Here is a 27938-nt window from a genome sequence, read left to right on the forward strand (position 1 = left end):
TTTTTTATACAAAAGTGAATTGTAGAAGATTCTAGAATAATCTGTGACTAGTGTTTCTAATGAACTGTGTTAGAGAAAATTGGTTTTATAGTGTTACAAGGATAATTCTTCAACCAATAAGAATTTTTTCTTAAAACACTTTTTCTTAAAAAAATGTGGTCTGTTGACACAGTTCAAATTTAATACATTAAGACTTCACTAATATTTTCCTGTGTTTTTTTCTGAGTGTTATATAGATATCCAGTCTTTTTGCTTGGCTTTTCCTTTTGTTTTATTCTTTTTGAAAGGGCTCCTAAGTGCAATATCAATTCATTTTTAGCAGTAATTTTTCAGGGTCACTACAAGGAGTTTGCCATTTCCATGTCTGGCAGCACAGGCAAGGGCTGCATGGCTATTTCACATCTGCTGTGTCTGTTACATCCTCTTGGAGACAAATCAGTCAGAAGCACTTTAAATGTTTGAGGAATATGGCTTAGGATGGCAGTGAATTCTGGGCAAAATTTGCTAAATTATCTGTGCTTGTGTTGGAGGCTGCCAGTTCAGTAGCTGTGGATTAGTGGATTGTGTGTGTGAGACATTATTTTGTTTTAATGACTTTAAAAGCAAAATGTTGAGACACACATGGCTGGTGTTTCTTGTGAATTAGTGTGTGCAATGCTTTCAGATATAGAAAGCTCTTATTTGATGGTTTGGATAAGCAAAAATGCCAAGATTGTCATTCCCTATGGTGAGCTTTCAAGTATTCTAGCGTTTCTGAGAGCTGATGAAATCACTATTACATCTAAAATCAAGAGATAACATAACAGCCAGGCAAATTCCTGAGTTAATAGCTATTAAGAATTCCAATAATTTAGCTTGCACCGATTTTCCATAGTTTTTGCAGTATGTTCCACATTGCATTTGAATTCTTCTAGAACTGTCCTGATTGTCACTCCATCATAGGCAGCTCAAAAATGGCTGTTGCCTTGGGAATATTATTAATAATGATAAAGGCTTTCAAGATAAAAAATACAGAATCAAATATATATCTGGCTTATGAACCAACTTAGGAACAATCTTGTTCAAGCTTGACTGGTACTCTATTAGACTGATTTATTTGCACTTAAGACAAATATTATTCATTTGTAGATCTCTAAATTATACTAACTGCATAAATGTGTTGAGAAGCTACACTACATGAGTAAACCTATCAAATCTGAGAACAGGCCCTGTCCCACATTTCTCCCTACATATATGTCTGCCTTATGTGTCCTAACAACAACAATCCTCCTTTGAAATTCTCCTTTCAAGTCCTGCCCCTCTCTGTGTCCAGGTGACCTTGTCTGTTGACCAGCTAAGCTCCTAATGGTGGAGTCTCACCAAATGCCAGGCTGCAATGCTGTGCCTCCCAACACTCAGACCTCTCTCACAACCACATTCCTCACATTTGTATTTTGCTACAGCCTGACAGCTGATTTGCAGCATGACATCTCCCATGCTGGAAATGCCTCCAGTATTATTGTCTGGAATTTTAGAATAACAGTGGATTAGTCATTTACCCTGCAGGGAACATAATTTTGGAGGGGTTTTTTCTTGTTCTGCAAATAGTACAACCAAAAAATCTTCCTAAAAATTAGCTTCTCTATATGAAGCCTTATGCCAAAGTGAGATTGAATGTGTAATTATGGTCACACTCAGATATGCCATGACACCTGGGAATCTTTAGGGATGGCTTAATAATAGTTTGTGTGGAATATAAGTGATGTGTATTACTATAATCTTAGTCATTCTAGTATCACATTTAGTGTTCAGACTCCTGCAATGTGTGTGATGTGGTAAAAAGAAAGTGCCCATCTCTACCTATTACCTACAAGAGAAAAATTGTGTATGTGCAAAGTATGAAGCCCAATCTTTGCCAGTGAAAAAGCAAAATTGATGAATTATGTGTTTTTATATCTCTTTCAATTATAGGAAGGCTCTGAATGGTTCAATAATGCCTCTCTCTGTGAGCCTTGCATCTCATTTGTTGTGGCAGTCACGGCACACAGTGATGGATTGCTGGGATCCCTCTCACGGTGAAGGTGTTCCTGTCAGACCTCAAATATGCAGAATGCTGCACAGGAAGCCATAAGTGAATATTACAACTGTGGCTGTAGAATCCTTCTGCAGTGTGGACTGTAGACTAGAACACTTTCATTTTCAAACATCTCAGCTTTTTTAATGTGTAAAGAGTGAAGAATTCTTCTTGTTCCTTCAGTTCTCCCCTTGTACCGATAAAAATTGCTGACAAATGCAGCCCTGTTTGCAGCTGTTAATTCTGAGTTGTGTAAAATCACCTCAACAGTTTTTCATCCCTTTTTTCTTTTTTCATTTGGATGTAGCTTTTGTATACTCTTTCACTATCACAAAGGCTGCTTTGGATTCGACTGGACTTAGCAGGTCAACAGACCTTGAATTGGAGAAGATAGTTTTATGGTCTACTGAGAAACCAGTTTTACATGGAAATTAAATACAAGAACAAGGGTTGGAAAATGTTAAGGCTATGGTACAAAGTAAAACATACCTATGTGAGCCAAGGACAGAATTCTAGCCACTTTTAATTTCCTGACTTTTGTTAGCTTGTATTTCAATGCTTTTATTGAAATGCTTCTTTTGCCTGCATTTTTACAACTTATTTGCACAGACATACTGGCCAGCTTCTTGGCTACTGTATGCTGACACCAGTTAATCACATGTTTCTTTGTCTTTTGGTGAAACTTAAGATTCTTATGTTTATGTTATCGTATTTTTCATGATTTGTAGTATAATTAGGAGTGCCTGGCTTGGCTGTTTTTGGTGCTTTGTACGTATTGAGTTTCATTGCCCAGTATGTGGGAATGTAGACAGCATTTACCAGCTCATTAACCTCTTTAAATTGGCTATAGAATGGATGATTTCCTGTCACCATCACAGGTCAGTGGATGCATCACACTCTAATGGACTCTTTTTAGAATATTTGAAAAATGTTAAGCTACCACAGCACTGATTGATTGATTGACATGATTTTTCTAATTTACATTATTTTAGGGGGTGGTAAATCCTGGTAAGATAGTAGGTTAATGTCATCGTCTTTCTGAGGTTAGGAAAGGCAAACGATGAGTAAAAAAAACCTCACCAGGTGATCCTGTTCCTCTGCAAAATACAAGTATTTTATAGAATAGAGCACATTTTAAGGACACTAAGTATGGTGCATGTTTGGATAAGGTTGAGGTACATATGACTGTGTGGTCTTACTGATGTACTTGACCACTAGTGAGCATCTGACCTGGATCTGTTCTTAGGAATTTAACAAGGTCAAGAAGGGTGGCCTTTGCTTCTCTATGTTAAAAGTAGTACCCCTCACAAAAGCCATATGTATTTAATTAAAGAAATTCATTAACCTTATTTGCTTGTCAGTGGACTATGGCAGGGTTGACACCATCATTCTTTCAAATGTTGCACTTAGCAAGTAGGGAAATTCAGATAGGAAGGTGATTTTGCTGTGCAGCTGAGTGTTTTCAATCAAGTAGAACGCATAATGAGAAAGAGCTTAAAAACCAGAAGACTATCCAAGCTCTGTAAGATTGTCATGAGCAGGCTTTGTGAGTGTCTTGCAGGTTCATTTTAGATGCTTTGCATTAATCATATGGTCTCATCACAGAGTGTAATTTAAGATTTCAGAATGTATCAAGAGGAGTCAATCTGCATTTCATGCTGGAAAAATGAGATAGATGTTATATTTTAGATTTTATGCATTAACCTAATAACCTTGTCACAAATAATAAGACTTCTGCTATCCAGGATTCTTTCTTAAAGGAACATCTTTTGGTCTGTTTGTTTCACTGAAAACCACAGTACAAGTTACAGACTTGAAGTTAAGTTTGAAATGTGCTTTCCGAGGTGCCTCATGAAAAGAAACCTTCTTGTTTTTACTGAGTGTGATTTGCAGAAGTTAGCATTTTATTTTGTAGAAATATGTACAATGAATATGACACTGAATATATCTTTTTCTCCTAAAAGCTTTTCCATAGGTAGCTGCTTATTTTAATTGAAGTGATACCTAAGCTGTTTTTTTCAGAAATGTGAACAGCTTGACTTTGTGCTAAAATCGAAGTCCCTGTTCATCACAGCACTGACACAGCTGTGCCCATGCTGTGGGTATCAAAGCTGGTACCTGGGCACTGAGTATCTGCAGCTTTGGGTTGCAGTCATGATGTCCTCTGCTATGGGTGTGTTATCAGAATATTAGATGTCATTCCAAGAATCTACGCTTTTTTTTTGTTCTTCCTGGCCTTGGTATATCTTCATTACAATGTCATACACTATGTATAATGTTTTTATTTAAATCTCCATTCTGTTCTTAATTCTAAATGGCACAACCAGGAAAGTCTAGTTTTCAGTTATTAATACTGAATTTAACTGTTATATCACATCCTGTCTGTGTACTATTATTATTGAAATTAGATTTCTCTGTCAATCTTGATATTGAAACAAGTTTGTTTTTTCAGCTCTTGCTTGTAGAAGTTGAAGTTGGGTGTTCATGACACTAACCCCCAGATTATATTTTATCTATCAGTATAATTTGAAAATTCTCAGTCTGTGTTTTGTTACTTTATTTTTAATATGCTATATCATATTACAGTTCACCTAATTTTATTTAACTTCCTTTCCTTTAACGCAGGGCTGGGAAGAAACTGTGGATGCTGCAGTTTCTTACTTGTTAAGAACTTGTTTGTCAAAGAGCTCCAAGGAGCAGGCCCTGACTCTCAGCAGCCAGCTGAGCATGCCCAAAGATACCAGCAGGCTGAAGAAGAACATCACCCTCTTCTGTGACAGACTGGCCAAAGGTGGTCGCCTTTCACTGAGCACAGACTCAGCCACCCAGCAAGCTGCTGTCCTGCCAGGTAAGGTTGGAAGGACACCTTTGGAACTCAAAATATCCATGTGCATATCAAAACTAAAAGTTTTGCATGTTTTATTTTCTTGGCAGTTTGTTTTTCTTTGGTTGTGGAAACCAAACACTGTTTTCGTTGCAGACCAGTAGAATGACTTGGGTAATAAGATGATTTTAAATCTGAATTTTTTTCAATTTAATCGCTTATTGTTGGTCTTCTACAATGTGCACATAATGCAGCAAATGAACCCCACATAGTCATCTTTATCCTCTAAAAGTCTTATCACTTATTTCTTTGCACTTTTTATTGCGTGCATATCTTTATATGTTTCTAATGGGCTGAATAAAGGAGTGAAAAGTCCTGCTGTCTTGATAGATAAATGATTATGATTACATTAGTGGCTTTATGGCAATTATGAAGTAATGATAACACAAGAGGAAAAAAATCTGCAGCTTTAGAAAGTATTAGTTTGCTGGATGATCTCACAGAAAGCATGAAATTGAAGATGAAACTAATTTAAGTATGTGTTGAATAATATTTCTCATATAGAAGAGAGGGAGCAAGATTTCACAATGCACAATGATATAGATTAATGTTATGGAATTACCATTTTTAAAGGAAGTTTTATTCATGTGTTTTTTTATATTTCTGTTTTATAATAATAGTGGGAGCAAAGCCACGCTTTTTCTGCTGAGTCTTAAGTTTAGCATCTTTGCACTGTCACAGACATTTTCTTCCTGGCTTTTTCCTCTAGTGAAACAGATAGTCTCTCAGTAAACATCAGATACTCCTGCTGACTTGGAAACAGGTATTTTTTCCTGGCTTTCTGGTCTAAGTTTGGATTGGCTGTTCATTCAGCTTCATACACTCCTAAAACACATAATAAGACCATGGTCTTTGACCTCAATGATTCCTTCCCCTACAGCAGTTTTCACATCTATAGGGAAAGGTATATATTGTATGTATAGTTTGTGCTTAAAGTTGGGAGTTTGTTATTTTGGCTTCATGGGTATTGTTTTTGATAAAGTTTGGAGTTGGGCATTATCTTGATTACCAGTACTTTGAAGGAATAACTAAATTCCCATTTAACATGAATGGCCTGTACAATGTTTCAGCAACTCCAAAGTCCTTGTTATTGGTATGTGCAGCCCTCCTTTGTGTGTGCTACTGGAAAAGATCATGGTAAAATGGCTGTGACTATGCAGTGGCACAAATTATATATACATAATTTTTTAGTGTTAACGCTATTCCCGTATCTGGAAGCAGACTCACAATCAGGTGATGTGAAGAAGTGAGGCAAAACAAGTGTCATATTAGTTTTAGAAATTTTTGTTTGTATTCTTTTGCAAGACTGAAGTATGTGTAAAAGGCATTTCTTTTGTTGACCTTTGATTATATAACCATTATTTTTCCATCAAAGAACTCTGAAGAGGTGTAAATAGCTGCAGTTCATCTTTTTCCACCTATGCTAATAAGGTGAACTGATTTAGCAAAGAAATTCACTTCTGCCTGTTCAGTTGATTAGTGTTACTGAGTTCAGGGAACTGCAATTTGATTATGAATAATTCTGTTAGGAAAAGAGTAAAATCTGTAAAAATTGGGAAAACTTAGAAAGAAGTCTTATTCTTGATGAAGGACCTTGGGAAAGGGTTCGATCATGCTCTCCACATCATGTATACAAAGACTAAAATCTTCAAAAATGTTAAACCCACTGTTTTCTACTCCATGAGGCCAAAATAATACCAAGGAGGCATGAGTGACATGTAAAGAATAATTTTTACTGCTGTACAGGTAGACAGTTATATTACCTTAAAACAAGGAAGAAGTACATTCCAAGAAAAACATGAAGTATTTGACTGTAGGCTGTTAGTCATGTGTTACTGGTATGTGGGACCAGCATTACCATTTTACATAATGAACAGTGAAAAATTGGGTACCTGTAAGGAACTGGGTGAGACCTGGTGTAGCAGCATCACACCCAACATAAACTGTTCTAGCTGTGCTTGAAATACCCTCTGGCCATAATTAACATTAAAATGAATGAAAACCTATAAACCAAATGCAGATTTTAAAATAAATCATTTTACTTTTAAAATCACTGACTCTAATGTGTAGCCCTTTTGAATATCAAATCACCTAATTAAGAATCAAATTATGACCTAATTAGACTAACACTTCAGAGTGTCACAAAAAGGCAACATATAAAGAAATCATAAAACCTAAGGCAACTTTCTTATTTTCATTAACAGTTCAGCCTGAAGGCTTGATAAAAGGCTTATGTATTTACTCAACTGTTGAGAGAATATTGTTTTTGAAAGAGCTCGTAAATAAGAAATTTTATCTTTAGTCACAGGACTGGCTCATTGACACTGAGATAGTTCAGTTGGTTGGAACGTGGTGCAAAAACACCAAGGTGGTGGGTTTGGTCCCATCATGGGCCATTCACTGAAGAGCTGGACTCCATGATCCTTGTGGGTCCCTTCCAATACAGAATGTTCAGTGATTAGGGGTAAATACTTGTGCCAAATGCTCAGATGGCACAGTATTTAAGTATTTACTCTCCAGCAGGATGTGCTGTATGATTTGAAACTGTTGAGTGTGTGTTTGAGCTCACTGGAGAAAACTTAGAGCATTTTTTTTCTTTTGGAGAATAAAGGGTTTACTGGTGCTTTTTAAATGTTTGTCTTGTCACCTGTTTGGGTTTTCTGTAGCTATCTCTACTCTGGCAAGGAGTGTGGTCTGTTAGGAGCAGATCTGCAGGGAGCTGTAGCTGAGGCTGGAAACATGACTTTGAGTTTCAGAACTAGCTCTGTGCCTGTCTGATGTCCTGGTTCTCCATCAGCAGCCAGAGACCTCTAGGTGCACTCCTGGGATTCATTTGCCAGGTGAAATTTAGCTACATGAAATGAGTTCATGTGCCCAAGACCATTCCTCAGTGTGAAAACAGAGCAGTTAGTGGGGACAACCTGGAAGTTTCCCTACTGTTGATTACGACTAAAAAGCCTGTTCTGTCTACACCAAGAAGAAAATGAAAATGATGCCTTATATAGGGAAACCAGTATGCAAATTAGTTAATTATGCTGTTGATAAAGATCTCTTTGATAATGCCTAGAAAATAGAGGAACTTCTCTCAGTCCTTAAAGGAGAGAACAGGAATAGGTAGAGATGAATGAGGTAGAACTGTATGTGGAGAGGAAGATGGAGAATTGTGTTTGTATCTGAGGATTTATGGCTAAATACTGAATGTTAATGTAGGGGAAAATTCTGCAGGATGTTTAAACTCCAAGCTAAGCCAGAGATGGTCCCATAATTGTTCAGTACTGAAGTTGTCATTAGCTGGAGAATTTCATTCAATGCCACTTTTTCTTAAACCCGTTCCATTTCTTAATGGTAGAAACTTCTTTTTTCCATAGCAACCAACTATTAAAAATTTGTTTTAAAGTTGACCCTTTTGGCATTGCAGCACTGTAACAGTAGACTCATTTTCTAGAAATTATATTTAATATGTTCAAGATGGTGTACCCTAAAATCGGGAGAAATTGCTTTAAACCACATTGAAAAGCTGATGATTATTTTTAAGTGTGCAACTGTTTGAAAGATGCCATCAAAAGTAGTTGTCAGTATTTGTAATTAATTCAAGAGTATCTGTCAGAGGTAGGCCATGGTTCCTGCTGGCTCTGATTGTGTTCATTGTGTTCTTTAATGGCTTCAGTGGTGGCACACGGGCATGAATGTTAAAAATGTGGGTTTGCAACAAGCGTGCAGTAGTTTCAGGCATATTGAAAGAAAAATAGTGCTGATCTTGATAAATTAGAGGAAGGGCCTGAAGTTAGTAAGAGGGTTTTCAGATGAGACAAGTGCCAAGGACTCTGGCAAGTAAGACTGTGGCAAACTGAAATTTGAGAAATGGTTCCTGAAGCAGTGTTGCCGTAGAATAGGCTCAGGGGTGTTATGGTGAACCAGCAACTGAATAAAAGCCAGCACTGTGATCCCATTAAAGGTGGAGTCCAACTCTGGGATGTAGTCATATGGCTTCCAGAGAGGAGATATGGATATTTCTTTCATTTCTTCATGAGAAAGATTCAGAGGGGAACACAATTTAAGAAAAACCTAGACCAATTAAATAGAGTTCAGAGAAGAGCTCAAAAATTATAAGTGATGGAAGCAATTTTGCTTTTTGTTTCTTGTGAGGAAAAAATAAAGAGAAGTTTGGGGAGGGGCATGATAGTTTTCCAGTATGTAAGATGTTTTTATATGAGTGATTAAAAGTTAATCAGAATCATTGGCTAAATACGATTATAACTGTAAGCCACATTGGGCTCTATCGTGCACTGTGTTGCCTTTGGCAGTGCATAAACAGCTGGATGAGGGGAATGGTGAGGGGCTTAAGGGAGTGGTGCCAACCCCAAGTGCGGGTCAGTGCCAGGGAAGTGCTGGGAAAGGTGATTTGGGCCACCCAGGTCGTCATGTATCGAGTTTAATGGGTGTGAGAATTAATAGCACAAATCCCAATGACCTGCAGTGAGTTAATTCGGCAGTTTTCAATGGTCTTGTGTAATATCCATGTGTTTTTCAGGATTGCTTTTTAAACTATAATCAGTATTAGCTGTGGCTCTTTGAAGACTTGTTTAAGTGTCAGTCTGATAGGAGCTCTGTTGGCAATGTTGCTTCACCCGTGTTTCGGGTATCTCAGCTGGAATGTGATCCTGCTTTTCCTATATTAGCTCTTGATGTGATGTGCCAGTGGCACTTGAATCAGTTCAAGGCTTTGTTCAAGCAAGTATTTTTAATTTTAAATTAGGACTTCATTTTTCTTTACAATCCTTTTTCTTCTACTTTTTTTTTTAACTGGAGTTTAGTAATTTTTTTCCTCTTTGTTTTGTTAGGAGATCTTTTTACAGTGCTTGAGCATGATTTCCTTGCATAGTTGAATGTAGCTGGAGCAGCAGAGAGACTATTATTTAACCTCAAAGTCATTTACTGATCTGCATCACTGAAATCGATGCAGTGAAATGCCAAAGATTGTCATATCCCCAGGTTGACTGAATCTTTAGAACTGCAATTATAAGGAAAAGGAGGAATGGTTTGCATCCGGGAAATGTGATTTACCGATAGTTTTGTGTAATATTTAAAATTTATATAATGTTGGAGCTAAAAGTCAATCCAACTGCCCTTCTAGTTTTCCCCTCTGTGTTGCAATGGGGTTAATGTGTCCAGAGCATCAGGGATGAAGTTTATCTGAACCCTTAAACACCTCAAACAAGGTGAAACAATATCTCTTGGTAGCTTTTATGGTAGCTTAGAGTCCTTGTTGGAAGGTTTTCATAATGTTTAATATATGTTGTTTTTCCTGCAAATCAAACAGTTTTTTGTGAATATTGGAGATGGAAATGACAATTAATTATGTTCTTTAATTGCTTAAAACTTTGTAATATAATAGTACATTCCTTCAGTAAGTTTTATGCTAATTGTGACTGAATTATCTCAGCCTTTTCATGATGATTTTCAGTTCTTACTGTTTGTTTTCCAAAATGGAATGCTTTTCCTTTGTTCTGTAGCAGGGGTGTATACCCTGCTCTACTCTGCCCCATTTCCATTTCAAGACCATTTTCTACAAATTTGTGGCCTAACCAGATGTTTCCTGTTCTGTATTTAAACAGAAGAAGCATGGCAGTGTTTACTTGACTTGATACTTTGTATTCATTGTTCAATTTATCAAGTTGATTATAATTCTGCTTTACGTAATCATGTTTTTATCATTTAGATTATGAGTAAATGCAAACTTTAAAGATGATGTTCCTCACCATAATAAATATATATATATATATGCAACTAGAATATATAGTAATGCTTTAGAAGACAAAAGTTTTTCTAGGTTTTTTTTTCTTGCATAAGCTTTTAAAAACTTCTTTTCAAAATCCTGTAGTGATATCTGTGAGGGAATAGTCCATTTGAAAGCTCTGTTCCTCACTGGGAAACTGGGATGCAACAGAATGTGTCATATTCCTTAAGGAACTCTCTGTTTACATGCTATTAAACTTGAGAATGTTAGTACTAATTGGAAAAACATGTGGACTTGAGCTCCTGGAAGAGGAATATTAATTTATATATAAGAATTAGACATAAACATTGCTGCAAAGTTCTTAGTACAGGGAGTGTAGTGTAAAGAAAGACTAGTAATTGTTTGGTCTGAAAAATTAGGATTGTATTTGCAAATTCCTCCTTTACACCATTAATTATCAACTCTTCATTTGTCATTAGGGGAACATGCAGCATATGTCAGGTATTCTCAAACTTTGTGTGGACTTTAATGCAGAATATCTTGAAAAATGAAGTGGCTGCCATTTGTGTTCAGATTCCCATGATTTTTTTCCCCTGGAGAAGTTAGAATTGTGTAGTTTAAATTTCAAGCAGCCTGAAGAGGGCACAGGCACAAGTCAGCACTGAGGACTAGACAAGGCTTTTGAACTATGATGAAATATGGTCAGTCATTTGAGGCTGACAGGGCATGATTGGAAATCTTTCTGAGTATTGGGAGTCTGAGATCGTGGTGCATTGACATCTTTGATGGCCCCCCATATTGGTGCAAAGAAAGATATAAAAATACGTTTTCTTTTCCTCATAGATGAGACGCAAGTCAGTGTAGTTTATTTTTGCAGAAGACTATGGTCCGTTATGAAGTGTGAGTCTCACTTAAGGTATTTTCCATATGTTTTCTGTAGCAATAAAATATTAAACTGCTTTTTGGTTTTCCTTTAGCAACCCTTCAAATAATTCTTTTAGGTGTATTTTTGTCTTAATTTAGTTTCAGTATATTGGGTATTCATAAAGCTTTTGAGCACTGCTTGTTAAATCTGTGTAAGGAAAAGCATCCACAGAGCTTACTGCAAGCACTTGCAAGGATTTTGTAGACCTGAACACTGGTCAGTACTGGGTAATGGCTGGGAGTCCACTGAGGTCAGTGGGAACTGTCACGAACCAAATTAGATTCAGCATTTTCTCCATCTTTTTCATAGAGTTCCTTATTTGTTTCCACTATTCCCCACTTGTTTCCATTGTAGTAACTTTTGCAAAAGCATCCAAGAGATGTTGGTGAGTGTTTGTGAGCTCAGGATCTAAACCTTAATAATGGTGCTTATTTCTCATAGAAAGTCAGTTTGCTAGGACTTCTTTCTTAGATGTACCCAGTGGCTTTTACAACATACAAAACATGCCATTTCATTCCTGTGGATTTGTTAGCTCAGCCCCTTAAATATGAAATTGGAAATTAGTGACTTTAACTGTTGCAAGGAAAACTCTAACTCATCTTTTCTGACTTCCTTAGAATCATACAGGTTGATCAGTTGGATACCTTGAAGACCGATTCCACCAGGAAGTGGGTTGTTTATTAGTAGTGAAAAAGTATTGTTTTAATATATGAGATGATGTAACAAGAGACTACATCTGTCTCTAAATCTGTTTAATATATATCTGAGGTATAACTGTGTATCACTGAAGTATGGCATTTATTATTCTTCATTTTCTTAAGTGCTCAAAACTTGTATTTATCTGTTTGGAAAGTTAATGTGTGTTTCCATTTTAGCAAGCACATGTTCTTTTCTCTTTTGCCTGTGCAAGGCAGGGTTCCCATAGCCAGGTAAAGGTTACTCTATGGGAACTTCTGAACTGCTTTCATTGAAACCCAAACAAATCCATCATCACTGTATAAGGTTTTTCAAAATTTCTGTATTTTTCGTACTGCCTGAAGGGAAACAGACATTTGGTTTTCCATAATCGTTTTCTGTATTTGTCCTTTCTACATTAGGCTGTTTTCCTTCTCCATACTGTGCCCTTTGATGTCCTTGCAACTCTGTGCAGTTCCTTCCCTGAGATGGCTGGAGCAGGTCACCCTGTCACTGGCCACCCAAGGGAGTGAGTGACTGACAGGGAGAGGCAGCAACAAAAGGGTAGGAAGACACTTTTCCTGGTCAGATGTCAAACCTGGATGGCCCAAAGCAGCAACTGCAGAGGAAACCCTGTGGCACTGGTGTGGGTCTGTCAGGCAAGAAGATTTTAACAAGGTTTGACAAAGGCGTAGCAGAAACTAAATCTGTAAACAGCATAATTATTGTGCACTGCTGTGTCCAATTTGGGCAGCTCTGCTCGGCTGAGATGCTGTGCCAGTTCAAACATAACTTCCTTCTCTCCAGCTAATTGTAGATGGTAATCACATAAGAATTATAAGAACAGAGAAGTTGCTGTAACTCTTACAGCCTTTGTAGCATTGTCATGTGCTCCTGTTAAATTGTGTTGTGCCAGCTAACCATGAGACATGATGTGGGATCTAATGGAGCATAATACAATGCTGCAACTTTAATTTGGCTTCTAGTTCTCCATGTTTAAAATATTTTTGCAGAAAATTTTCAGCTGTTCATGTTGAGCAATTCTGTCTTAATATAAAAGCCTAGAAATAAGCAAATAGTAATGTATCAAACATTTTCAATAAATTATTTGCATTCTATTTTTGAGACTAAAATATGTCCCTTGCCCGATAAAGCAGATTTAGTGAAAAGGAAGGGGAGTAGCAAATCATTAGGGAGAATTTTGGGAGAGCTTACAGCAACAAGATTTTGTGGTTGCTCAAGAAAAGCTTAAGAGCAGTTTAGTGGAGTCAGAAATTTGATTGTTTGGCTCTCTGGCAGGGAACTTTACTCTTTGTAACTTCTTTCCATTGCAAGTTACTTTACTCTTTAAAACTGTTATTTCTATTGTTTTAGTCGCTTTGCTCATTTATTTATGCAGAAAGGAAAATTGAACTATACAGAAAATAAGTGACTTTCCCAAGGTCATACCATAGTACCTGTGTTTAAACAGAGCTCAAGTACGACTTGCAGTCCTGTGCCACAGTTTGTGCCCACAGCTGGCTTCAGGTGTCTCACTGTTAAAACACAGAGTGCAGATGAATAGATTGTGGTGAGTTTAATGATACATTGCTGCCTGTTCTTAAATCCTCTGGCATGGTTTAGGTGAGGGCATTTAAAAATCAAAATCTGAATATCAGACAGGGGGAGAAAGCAAGCAAGAATGTCTGAGGTGGTCTTTAATTTAAATTCATTTGGTCAACTTTTGTCATCCTCAAAAGGACTCAAGTGATAGTTCTCCAAGTGGTTAAATTTCTGGGATTATGTAAACAATGGTAAGACATTGGAATTAATTTTTTATTGAAATGAAGGCATTGAGAGAAAATTCATATAATTTTTTTCAGGGCATTCCAAGTTCCAGTATTGCAAAACAGGGCAAAATAAGATGTAACAAGACACGTTTTTGTAGGGTTGTGAAAAGGTTTTTATTATGTTGTTTAGAACATCTCCCCTCCTCAATTGATATTACAGCTGGCAAAAACCACAGGGAGAAGGAGTACAAAGGTTAAGAAGGCTAAAGCAATAACATTTTTTAAAAAATGAATAATTTAAAGAGGAAAATGTCATGCATAATGAATAAAAAAGAAATCCCACTTGAGATCTGGGATTCATTCATTTGTGGTACTGTGAAATTTAGTTGGCAGCATTGCAATTCCAACTTGCCTCATCTAAGTACAGTTCGGATCAACACATTAGTGCCTTGGTGTGCACAATTCTGTTGCTGGCTCTTCGCTTTAAAATCCATTAAATTTTAATATGTCCTACTTAGGTATAAGTGGTCACAAATGATTCATAATGTTGAGGTAAGCTTTTGGTGAAAATAATTGTCAGTTGAAAGAGTTTCCCCTAATGATCCTGCTTGTCATTGGGCTTTATTTTCTATGTTGTTGGAGTCCTTGAGAGACCACAAGCAGAAATAAACTTCTAAAATATGTATTAATAAGGTAATTGTTCAAAACTATGGAAAAAGGATTGCGAAAGGAGAAAGTGGAAAGCCTCTTACCTTCTGTTTCAGAAGGCTCATTAGTAGCAGATAAAAAAAGGAAAGCTAAAACCTAGATAGTTATTTCAAGAGGCTGTAAAAATTATGTCTTTTTTAAAAAGTAAAGCCAAGCTTTAATAATATGGCATAATCATTTTATTTAAGGTATGATATTAATGGAGATTCAGTCTTGTCCACTTAAGTTGCTTGGTTCCAGTGATATTTAAAGAACAGCCTATATGATGGAGTGCACTGGCATTCCTACCTGAGCTGCAGGCATTTAAAGACCATAATTAGCTCTAGTTTGGATGACATTACTTTTCCAGTCCATATCTAGACAAGACCAACCTAAAATTACAGTGATTACCTACTTTTCATAAGTACAACCATGGCAAAGTATCCATCCACAAAAAGGTATTGGGGGAAGAGGTAGTACAGAGGGATGAAGGAGATGGGGGTGGTTTAGAAAATAATTTCCAAATTCTCCTCTTCTCTTAAAATTCTGAACACAGATTATTTGAAAGCCTTTTCCTTTTTTTTTTTCATATGTGTTTGCAACATTTCTCTTAAGTTGGTTGTATTTATTTTAATGTGATATATAGCTCAAAGCAGAATATGTCAAGGTTAATGGCTTATTTAGTTTCTTCTGAGTGGAAGTAGCATCCTTTAGCCAGCAGAGATGCAGCTGTCCACACATCAGGAGATGCTGTGGCCACTATTTTAGGTACCACAACCCATTTGTTTTGCATTTGCCACTTTACTTTGTTTTCTGGCACATTTAGCTGGAGTAAACCTGACTATTCTCTTGCACTCCCATAAATTAGATGCAACCTAGCTGAAATTGCTAGTGTTGTATTATTATAAACTGTCCTTAGCCAGTGTGCCCAGAATGAGATAGTTGTTTGTATAATGATGGGTTTGTGTGTTATCACTTTTGTCTTACAACTTTTGAAGGGAAAGTCTTACTCCATATCTTGTTTGGTCTTCAATTGAAAACATTAAAAAAATTAAAAAAAACCAAACAGTTGAGCAGTGAAGGTTTTAATTTTTTTCCTCAATAATCAGGGTTTTTTAAAATAAAGGTGTTTGTGTATGTGGGATTGATTTCATCATTTCTATTATGTAGACACTGTAAGTAACATGTACAAGTCTGTGGAAGTCTGTGGTGAATTAACAGTGTAAAACTGTATGTACATCACTAACACCATTTACAGTGTATTTGCTCTTCCACGTTACCATAAAGGAGTCTAATAAATCTAAACCTAGTGAAAATTTCATATTTTGTACATGCAGAACTGATTTTTCAATTACTTCAGACTTTTTCAGAGCTTAATCCAAATCCTGATGAAATCTGTGGGAGTTTTTCCATAGACTTCAGTAAGCTTTGGCTCAGGCCCCCACTTTTCAATTTTTCAAACAGATTTGCCAAAAATCTGCAGAGAGCCAGGCACTTGGAAAGTTTTCACTTGCAAAGAACAGCTGGTTTTGAGTTGCATACAGAAAAGTTCCCTGTGCTTTTTTGAAACAAAAAAAATTAATTTTAAAGGTCTTATGATTTTAGTAGGTAAAAGAGTGGCTTTAACGTGTGAAGCTGAAATTGTCTTGGGTCTTAGTCTAAGCATGATAAACTCTGTGTAAGAAGATTGTTTTTAAAATGTATAACTATATGATAACAAAGCTTAAAACTGCAGTTTTATTATAACTTCAGCTAAAATTTTCTTGGGTCATGAGTTTTGGAGAGCCAGAGATGTCTGCACCAGTAAATTTCTCTTTTTGTTGATTTTCTTCTTTGTTTTTGTTTTGGTTTGGGGTTTCTAATTTTTTTTTCCCTGCAGTGGAAAACTACACCGCAATTAAAGAATAATTCCCTGAGGTTAACTGCACTAATTTGACAGAGAGCTCTCAAACTTCAGGGAACACATTGCACAGGCAGATCCATCTGGTGATGCAGAGCAGTTTTCGTTGCCTCTGGGTGGTTGGATCAGCACTTTGAGGTCGATGAGGTTGAATGTGCTGGGGTTTAGAGAGTGGGGGCACAGCCAGTGCCTCAGCAGGCACAGCTCCGACCGTGGTGTATCAGCCTGCAATTAAGAGTGCCATTTTAAGGCAGCATCTTGGGTTGTGAATGCCAGGCAGTGAGGTGTAGAATGTCTCTTCATTTCACTTTTATTTCTTTGGCTTTTGGGGTGATCACCTCCAGCACGGAGAGGATGCAGGTCTGGCTGCAGTAACATTCCTCAGGAGCTACATTGTGAATTGTCCCCACCGTGGTCTTGATGGATGAAAGGGTGATTTCTTCCTGAATCTGACATTGCTACAAAGTTGTGTTTTGTCAGTATTGAACTTGCAGATTTTTTTTTCTTAATTTTAAAAGAATGAGAGCATGTTTATGACTGTTCCACTTTTTTTGGGAGCAGTCACCTGTTAGTCTGCTCATGAGCCTGGTGTCAGTAGTTCAGCCAATAAACATGGTAAGTGAAAGTCCATAAATCCATGTTTCCCTGGCCCCTGTGTTTGTTCAGATTCACCCATCCCTCAAACTTTCATCTGGTATTTAAGCTCAAAAATATAATGAAATCAAACATATGAGGTGCTTCATGACTCTGGCAGATTTGAAATTTTTTAAAAAGTCATTCTTTTTTTCCTGATTGTGTCCTGGCTGAAACACAAACAGGGGTGATAAGGGGGGGCATGCAAAAGTGAAGAGCTACATAAACTTGAGTCCCCAAGGTCTTGTTTTGATTCAGTTACACTTTAAGGCAAAGATTCAGCTCACCCTTTGCCAATTAGAATGTTGCTAATAAAAGAATAATGTGTAGTTAAGTACATAGTACTGAAGTTCTTTTTTGTAGGATTATAAAAACTTTCAGCAAACTGGTAAGAACCTCAGGGTTGATGAGTTTCATGACATGAACGTGGTAGGCTGTGTATACATTGAGTGTTTGTGTGTCATAAGTGCAAATACCACAGCAGGGTGCATGGCTGGGAGCTCTGTCTTCTGATGAAAGATGTACTTTATCAATTCTGACCTGAACCAAGGCTTGACTTATTCCACTTGAAGAAAACTGGTTAACTGTAAATTAGAGATATCACTGAAGAGGGTATTACTTCAAAGTTGGGATATGATTAGGGGGAAGTTCCACTGTTTTAATCAAGTTTCAATTTTAATGAGCTACTGTCTTCTATGTAACAATAAGCAGCTGTACCACACTCTGTGTTTCAAAGAACATTTACTCAGCCTTTGAATTTACCATTAGACATCAAAGAGAAGGTCTGATGTATATGGATGATGAAGGATGCCTCAATTCAAATGGATGGCTGAACAGAAATAGTGCAACTGGAGGGTAATAAATATTATGAACAACCTTTTTAATGTAAGTTATGTGGTGCTGAACTATATTGTTTTATAGCTGCACTGAGAAATTTTTCGTGATTATCTTAAAACTGTTTCAGAGTACTGATAAGCATGTGTTTCTTCTAGCACTTTTTTTTTTCAAATAAACTTTTCAGTCAAAACTGAGGGTTTTTTTAAAGCAAAAATAATTGCTGGTGACATTCTTGAAAGCAGCTTAGAAATAAATGGATGCTTGAATTACATATAGGAATTTGTGGAGGAAATTTCAGGGTAAAGTCTGGCTAAATGATCAGCCTGTTTCTTTCCAGACTTAAAATCTATTTAAATAGATACGAATTAGTTGGTTTTTATCTTCTCTGAAATGGAGCATGTTTCTTGTAACCAGAGCAATCATTAGGAGTATCAGGTTGCTGTTCAGAGATACTTAAATGAAGTTATGAACTGACATTCTCATTTGAATCAGGTCATTGATAAAGCATGCAACAATGTGACAGGAGTTACGCAGGATATTAAAGTTAGTGGAATAAATTATGTTAGATATCTTGGGTCTGATTACATTCTACCATAAAGTGTTGAGACAAAAAATCCTGTGGAGAAATGTAAAATAGACTCCAGCTGGGTATGATGAGGTAAGTAAAGGGGTTAAGGTATGGAAAGGCTCATATCGTGTGTTACAGACAGGCTTTTCTTATGCTCCTGTGATTCAATCCTAAATGTCCTCCTGAAAGTAAGACAGGTTCTTATGATGCCTTTGGCAGTAAACAACTGCCGTGTTTCCCTACAAAGGAACTGTACTGGCAAAATTAATACTTTGCAATAATTTCCCAGTCTGAGGAGAAAAGAAACAAAGCAGTTCTGCTTGGTTATTTCATTTAATTAGTTATCAAGGGAAAAATGGTTGTTGTACAATCTTACAACAGATTTCTCAGATATTTCCAAATAAATAATTACTGCTATCTATGTCAAAAAGAGCCTTTGTTTCTGGTCCTCTTTGCAGCACGTTAAAAACAGAGGTTTTTTCTAGCTTACTGTAAAATTGATTCTCGTGTGGAAAAGTTGTTTCTCTCTGGCTATTGAATTGCATATGCATTTTGGTTGTGGAGTTACAGTGTATATTGCAAACCCTGTGAAAAATAGAAGAGGCCTTCTTGTTCTTGGTTAAGGTATTCTGGATTTGGGTCCATGGTATGTAAAGATACTGCTTTACTGTAAAGTAGGTACAGTACTGTGTGTACTTTGGGATTCACTGTAAAATAGGAAGTTTTTTTTGTACCACAGTGTTGCCAAACCAAGAAAACTCTTCAGTTATAGGTTCACATCGTTCATATTTAATGTAGGTATGACATTTCATCAGGTATGACTATCAGTGATTGGTAATAGGTGTTGAAACCAGGAAAACTCTTGTTATAGGTTCAAATCATTCATATTTAATGTAGGTATGACATTTCATCAGGTATGACTATCAGTGGTTGGTAATAGGCGTTGAGCAGTGATAATAACTCATTGGCAGACCTGTAGTAAGGTTATGCTGAGAGCTTTGGTGCATCTGGCTCATGTGATAATACAAAAGAAAGATCTTTGTGCTGTTTATTTTGTTATATTTTTGACAAGTCAAGAGTTTACCTTGGTAGAATGAAAAAAGGAATTGTTACAGAGGTATATACAATTAAGACTCACCATAGTAGGTTGCTTTAAGAAATTCTTGGCAGGTGCAGCAGTCTGGTCCTTCTGAACAGCTAAATAATTGCTTTGATCAACAAGATAAGGATGAAATCCTGGCCCCATTGAAGGCTCTGGGAGCTTTGCCATTGCCTTAATTTTAGTCAGGGTTTCTCCTGTTGTCAGTAGTGTATGTTACTGTTTTACACATATTCAGGCAGTGGTTGGTAACCTTCTGACAGCAGAAGGAAAGAGAGCAAACCCTGAAGCAGACTTCTTTCAGAAGTACCTTTAGGGTTTGAATTCAGTTCAGGTGGGTCTTTCTTCAGTGTTTGGACAAAAGAAAGGTGTGCAGAAGGTGTTAACTCATTGCACATGTGGTGGTAGCAGAAAGAGAACCACAATGATGTGATGGTGTTCTGGGAGGGTAACAAACATAAATCCAAAGGGTGCAAAAGCCTCATTTCCCCTGTGCCTTTGCTGTATTGATGGCAGTGCTATACCCTTTGTGACAAGTACAGAGACAGGAGTATAACAAAAGTATGAAAATTGCAATGATTTTTTTTCCTCTTCATTCCTAATGAGCAGCGAATAGGAAACACTTATATGTAGCATTAATAGCTGTACCAAGCCCTTTGCAAAGACTGACTTAAGCAAATCATACAAATTTTTTGAAAGCTTCAAATGAGAAGCAGCTACGGATGACTTGAGGAAGAGAAGAGATAGAATCTGAATGTACTGTATTAACTGAAGTTATAATTGAACATTTGATGCAACAGATACAAAGAATCTCATGATGCATCGTCGCTTATTCCATGGGCTGTAACAGAGAGAGCTTTTTGTGTAATTGGTGCTTAACAATTTCAGCCATTTACTGGTGCACAAAACCCACCCCCCCCAGGTGTTAGAGGGTTCACAGGATAAAATGAACAGTTTGCTTTTAGTAGCATTTCATGTTAGAGAAAGTGCAGATGCTGCTGCAGGATGTATTATATTTCCATAATCAGTGGTAGATAACAAGAATTGTTTAACAATCCATATCCTATGTGTGCACTTAAGCTGTGGGCCGATCGATAAAAAAAGCATTAAGCCTGGTGCCGGCTGAAGATATTATACCTGCAGGCTGTTCGACTGCAGAACGGAAACTAAATCTGGATTTCAGTAACTCTATTTAGGTAAATCATTATCTAGTCAATGCTTTTCCAATTTCTCTTTTAGTTCTGGGTCATTTGGAAAGGGAAAATCTCTTCAGCTGTTGGAGCTTCTTGTTTAGTATGTCTAATAAATAATTTTTTTATATATGAATGAAATACAGCTAGTGTTTTAGTGCAGGTGTTGTAGTGCCTCATAACAATAATGTAATCACTTTATCTTTTATGAAAAGTAATTCCTGAGTCCTGTCAAATGGTTGTTAGTTGCACCTTAAAGAAAACTTCATGAGCGTTCTCAAGTCTTTAGAAACCTATGATGTGTTGTTGTGTACTCAGAATGTTGAAGGATGTGTTGCATTCTGGATACTGGTCTGATTTCAGACATTTTATATGAGGAGTAAAGTACATTGACCTGTAGGGAACTGTTTGTCCAAAATGAAATCATGAACAAAACTTGAAGTTTCAGAAAAGGACAGAGTTAAAAAAAATCTGACGCTGAATCTTCAGTGTGAAGTCTTCTATACTCTCAAGACAGGTGACTACTGCTCTGCTTTACTTTATATTTAGACATGACCAAATTAAAGCAAAGGGGCAGAGAACACTTTTTTACCAATGACCTTTGGTTATTCTGTGTTTGAAGTCATTAAGCATATTTTAGGGAGAGGAGCCAAGACAACCTACAGTGTGTTTCAGTCATTTGGATTAGGCAAAAGAATCAGAATGCCACAGACATTTGGTGAGCTTGGCTATACAACAAATTGTTTATATGAACACAGACTTTTAATGCAAGGAAATTAAGTAGGATGATGGTTACATAGTGAAATTTTTTTTTTTTTGTGAGGAGTATGTGATTTGTGTTTTTTTGATAGGTATTTTTTTTTAAATTGTTCCCATCAAGTTACTGTTTTTAATGAAGGAATTCAAATCTTACTGATGTCAGGATGAGTTTTGGTGCTGTCAGAGTAAAAGTTGATATCAAGTCCATAAAACCACCAACGCATCAGTAAAAAAGATGTAATTGATTTTTCATATTAAATACTTCTGCTATCTAATGATATTAAGAGGGTAACATTTGATAATAGTGTTTATAGTCAATTTGACTGTAAAATATGTAGAATAACTTGAAATATTGCATAATTTGGTGGACTAAGAGATTGCTTGAGCTGTGATTGAACTTCAGTTAAAACATATTGTCAGGAGGAGTTAATATAGAATATTATAGGTTTGAAGGCAGCAAGTGACAGTGATGATCTCTGGATGCCACATTTGTACCAGATCTTTAGTTTGCCCCTCAGGTGCAGGTATTTGGACTTAAGTTAGTTTCTTTCATGTCCAGGTAGAGTACCTGGTATGTTAGTGTGGTGGCAGGAGCATTGAAAGAAGACGTGGACTGTAGAAAAAACTGATAAAGAGGAGTGACACTGCTGAATTGCAGGAGAAGCAGCAACCATGGTGTTATTTCAATCAGTAGCTTCATAAAGTCCACCAAATAATTTAAAGCGTATCTAAATTTGCAAAAGGCTATGTTCATCTGGGAATGGTTTTAGACAGCAAAAAAACATTTCAAATAATACTTACCTTGACCTCTCTAACCAAGTCTGTTTAAAGCCTAGAATTAGGGATTCTAGTATGTTCTTTTTGTCTAGTGCTGTAAGAGAGTGTGTTGAGTTTTCTTGGCCAGGTTTTGTTAGTGGGGGAGTTAGAGGGGTGGCTTCTGTGAGAAGCTGCCAGAAGCTTCCCCCACGTCCGATGCAGCCAGTGCCAGCTGGCTCCAGCACAGACCCACCACTGGCTGAGCCTGAGCCGTCAGCCACGGTGGCAGCGCCTCTGGGGTATTGCAGGAAGGGAGGCAAAAAAAAATCTGTGCATCTGCAGCCATAGAGGAGTGAGAATGTGCCAGAGGAACAGCTCTGCAGTGCCGGGGGCAGTGGAGAGGGAGATGGTGCAGCTCCTGCAGGAGTGGGAGCGAAGGTTCCCCTGCAGCCTGTGGTGGAGACCATGGTGAGGCAGCTGTTGCCCCTGCAGCCCACTCAGGTGGATGGTGGGGGGCAGATTATTCACCTGCAGCCCACTGAGGTGGATGGTGGGGGGCAGATAATTCACCTGCAGCCCACTGAGGTGGATGGTGGGGGGCAGATAATTCACCTGCAGCCCACTGAGGTGGATGGTGGGGGGCAGATAATTCACCTGCAGCCCACTGAGGTGGATGGGGGGGGGGCAGATTATTCACCTGCAGCCCATGGAGGTGGATGGTGGGGGGCAGATTATTCACCTTCAGCCCATGGTAGTGGATGGTGGGGCAGGTTATTCACCTGCAGCCCATGGAGGTGGATGTGCCCGAAGGAGGTTGTGATTGTTATGGACATTCTGCACTGGAGCAGCCCCTCTTTTTTTTTGATGTGACTGTGCAAAGCAATCTGTAAAATTCTCTCACTTCAATTCATTCTTGTCTCCAGTTTCATGTGTTTTGTCTAATACTTTTATTTGTATTTTGAATAGCATACTTGTTAATTTTGTCTTTATCTTGCTTTGTATAGCTTCCTTGCAAATGAGGTAGACATTCCTAAATTATATTTTATTTAAAATAAGCATTACAAAATTTATGGTTAATTTGACATAGTCTTCCTTTAGCATGTACTGCTGTTGTACAAAACAAAGAAAAATGTGATTTGGAAGGAAAGGGAAATAGGGGCTCCCCTTGTCATAGAACTTTCACTTTGTACTGTAGCAGATTTCAGGGTATCCAGTCACATATACACTTTTTTTAAAACTAGTAACCCCATGTCCTGGTCAAGCTACAAGATAATCCTCCAAAACCAGAGCTGATTGAAAGAATTTAATAAGCATAAGGCATAAAAGTAGCGGACTGAGAGCATCTCTGTATTCTACTTGTTCTGTCACTTTATTTATTATCTTGGAGAGTAGCAGCAATGTCAGCTTTTAAATATGATGAAAAAGAACAGTTAATCCTGTGCCTTCTTGTATAAAAAGCCACTTTGTTTCAGGCATAACATTTTCATTGTAAAAACAGACCTTGCTTTTCACAAAAAGAGTCGGCTGGATTTGTGCAGACTTCTCCCTAACTATCCATTATCTTCTAGTGGATGTAATTCATTTTATGACATTAGCCAAATCGAGTCTCATCCTCCTCTCTGAGAAGTTCAGTGCCAAGGTTCTCCTGAGTTATTACAGTTTTTGGGGGTGTGGTTTCTTGGATCTTCAGATGCTTTGATTTGATGCTTTGCAATTTTGCAAAGTTGATTTTCTTTAAGGTTTATCATGTGAGTCACATCAATCACTTGGCTACTTCTTAAAATACTTGCAGAAGTGACAGTAAAAATGTTTATATATGAAAAGTTGTTTATTCTTCAGTTGTGTTGTTTTCGTACATTTGAATGGTATTGATTTTAGTAAAATTGCATGATCTGCACAGCCATAAGTGTGATACCAGTGAAAGAAGGAAATTCTGTGCAGTTTGTAGAGTAAATTTGTGGAGTAGGAAGTTCTTCTAAACAAAGGAAAAAATCTGTCTCAGGATAAGATGTAATTTAAAATTATGTGTAGTTCTATGCTTATTTCCTCCAAATAAACTAAATTAATTGAGTGGCTTTATGATGACTTAACGGAGTCAGTTGCTCTTTTTTTGTTTTATTTCTCCTAAAATCAATTCCAGAGATTTTAATGTTGTAAAAGGTTGAACTAACACAAGGTAATACCTGGATTTATTTGGCCAGTGGAGTATATAGTAAATTACATATTTAATGCAAGCGAGAATAAAGTAAATGTAAGTAATGTACGTTTCCTATTGCAGTGTTGGAGCAAAGATAGGTTATTATAATTTCATTTGTTCTTAGCTCCCAGTATAATTTATAGAAATTGTAGTTGGTAATTAAGTAAAAGCAACATTTTTAAGGTCTAAACAAATATAATGTTATTCATGTATTTTATATGGTATGGACAAATCTGATATTTGGGTACAGTTTAGAAAGTAGAAATTTCCATTATATGACAAAAGGCTCTCAGATAACTACTCATAATTAGATAATCAAAAATTGGATAATTTCAGAATACTAATAGGTAAATCTAGATCTCTTTTGTCCTCTATTATCTATGTTTTCTATTTGGAGGGAGTGGAGAGGAAGGAATAAAAGAAATCCTTTGTTTAGAAACTCTGTGTTAGAATAAGGTAATTTAGTCCCATTCATAAACAGAATTATTTACCACTGTGGTTTCTGTTCATGGGTGGCTCAAAGCCTTTGCTCTCTCAGTAGTCAGAAACCTAGGTTCAAATAAAAATTAATTTGTCAACAATTCCCTCATGTTCTAAGAGTGTCTTTTACTTTGTGAGACACTGAATGTGTCTGGCCTAATTGCATTACTGGTAAAGGTCAATCTGTTCCATTTTCAGTCCTCTTAGCAAAGCAAGACTGGTCATATCTGCTCATGTGTCAGCAAGGTGAGTGATTCCTCTATGATCTTAAGAACCTTCAGCTGATCTTTTCTAGGTTTATTTAACCTGTCATGAACATGGTAAAAAGAATTGAACCCAGTATTCCAGATGTCTTGCCAGTGTCTTGGTCAATAGTATTACTCTTTTCTTGATGCTTACATGGAACATTGTCAGGTGGATTCCAAAAGTGCCTTTACCTCTTTAGTAGTCATCACACCGGAACCTTTTCCTTCTTTCACCCTGTGATTATTTCTATGGGTTTCACATTTTCTTTTATTTCCATAATACCATAATTTCTCACTCATAATATTAAAGGAACTGCAGTTGCTGTAGAAATCTGATATTTTGTTCTGTAGCTAAACTTTGACATTTTGTGTATTAAACTACTTTACAATAATTTTCCACATTGACCATTTCTGTATACCACTCTTTCAGTAGCCCATCACAATGGTGTTATGAAGTATTACTCTACCAATTTCATTTTGCTTTTCTAAGAAACATACATTCTTCAGTGCCTACATTTTCATCCCTAGTCTGCTGTCTTCTGTTATGCACAGTGTATCTGGTATTACATCTGCTGTCAGCAGGTTTTGTTCCTGTGTTCTTTAGCCCAAAATCCTGGGTTAGGGTACATCTTAAATGCTTTTTCTTTGATTTCACTCAGTTTCTGATCTGGATTAGCCATAAGCCTCTCATTAACTGTTTCTGTCTTACTGCTGTTCCTGCAAGACTGTCTTAGACATCCAAAATACTCTGTATAACAAGACCTCACGCAGAAAATCACATTATCTTTTATTTTTTGTTGGCAGTTAAGACAAAAATATCACTTTCGTTAACCTGTACTATGGAGCTTCCTCCTACTGCAGAGTGTTTTCCTTAGGTCAATATACCATGATCTCCTTGAAGGTAAATAGTGATCTGTTCCCCATACCCAGCCAAAGACTACTCATTTTCAAAGTCTTATGGTGTGATTGTGTGGTGGAACACTTCTGAAACTCATATATATATTTACATACAAGTATAAAGTGTCTGTATATGCATCTGCACACTTGCATCTTCAGCTGGCAGAAAGCTTCATACGTGTGCTCCAGGAAATAAAAGTGTTTTAAATGGAAATAGCAGCAAAATATTTTTCTAAATTTTCTAGAATGATGAATACCAGGAAGGTTTGTTATCAAGATTGTAACAGCCAAATTTTAGTCTGTTTACTTTTCACTGTATGCCAAAGAAAGGTTAGAGACTACATAAAGACAATGTTGGGAAGGTTTTTTGACAAGCACACTCCAGACATCCCAGCTGCTCCAAACCTTGACTTTGAGGTGTTGTCTTGGGGTGTGCTGACAGATGGAAACCAGGACTGACAGTGGAAATTCATTTGAATACACTTTTAGAAAAAAAATCCAGAAAGCGTGTCAAAGGGAGTGTTACTTATTTTTTTATGTAAATTAGTAAAATGTCTAAAGATCTGGGTAGCCTCCTTACAACTGTACACTGCTGAAAGTGCAAGGAATTCAGGCTCTAGAAATTTGAAAAAATGTCTTACTGAAAAAAAGTTTTGTATAAAATTCTTTATATGTTTCTTATGCATATATCCCAATACATTTATATGAACATATATATGCACAAAATGAATTTATATGTGTAAAACAAAACAAAAGCCTTGCATGTTCTTCCTGCTCCCCAAAAGAGTAGCATGAAATTAAGTTTGTTACTGAATGGAGAATGTTGTTTTGAAAATATATTGTTGACAGTATATTCTGTAACTTCTGCTACTGCTGTATTTAAGTATTTTTAAAGAAAACCAGTCTAGTTATGCTAAACAAAAGCTATACTTAGTGATACAGTGAATATGGGGAAGAGTATGTGAGTCAACCAAACCCACTAGGTGTTATGTGTACTCTGAAAAATATGGTGATTTTTGTGGCTATGGTGTTTGTCAAGAGTTGATATTCCCCTTGAAAAGTTCTTGTAAGCTGATTTTTCTGGTCTGTTGTATGAAAACAGATGGAAATCCTCCAAGCAGTACACAATTCAGTAGATTCCCTCTCTCAATGCAGAGCAGAACACAAAGCATGTTTGTCAGGCAGTCTGTGCTCCTCAGGTGAAGAGTTTGTTGGATGGACCAGTGCACTTACGTGGTGAAAGCACAACTATCATTGTTCATCCTTTGTTCATGGAGCTGCCACATTCCTTTGGTAGATATTGGATGGCATTATACAGGTTAATGGTGCTGCCTTCTGAGCCCTGAGTTAGAAAGGGCACTGCTAAATGCTGAGTTTGTGTTCTTGGCCCAATGTCCAGTAATGCTGCTTTAATGAAAGCAGCTGTTAGATCTGTTCTTTGCAGTGCGTTTCCCAATGCCATTCCTATGACTTGCATACCACATGCACTGAACCTCATGCTGCAGGAATGGCCAAGACAGTTTGACAGTTTAAACACCATCACTGTTCCCATGAAGAATTTATGCTGCCAAAGTATCCTGAGTTTCTCAAGACAGGGTTTTATGGACTCAGGCGTGTTCAAAATATTTGAATGGGCTACAAGCTCAA

At 37.1% G+C, this 27938-nt stretch overlaps 1 protein-coding gene across 2 annotated transcripts in view; it reads left to right on the plus strand.

Moving 5' to 3' along the window:
* BBS9 (Bardet-Biedl syndrome 9) overlaps window positions 1–27938 on the plus strand; it is a 272490-nt gene that overhangs the window by 132205 nt on the left and 112347 nt on the right. For both annotated transcript variants that reach the window (XM_071561393.1, XM_071561394.1), the window contains exon 21: window positions 4679–4901. In XM_071561393.1, coding sequence (XP_071417494.1) covers window positions 4679–4901 — 223 coding nt within the window. The remainder of the gene's footprint in view (window positions 1–4678; window positions 4902–27938) is intronic.

This window comes from Pithys albifrons, chromosome 7 (assembly GCF_047495875.1).
Source record: "Pithys albifrons albifrons isolate INPA30051 chromosome 7, PitAlb_v1, whole genome shotgun sequence".
Lineage (NCBI taxonomy): Eukaryota > Metazoa > Chordata > Aves > Passeriformes > Thamnophilidae > Pithys > Pithys albifrons.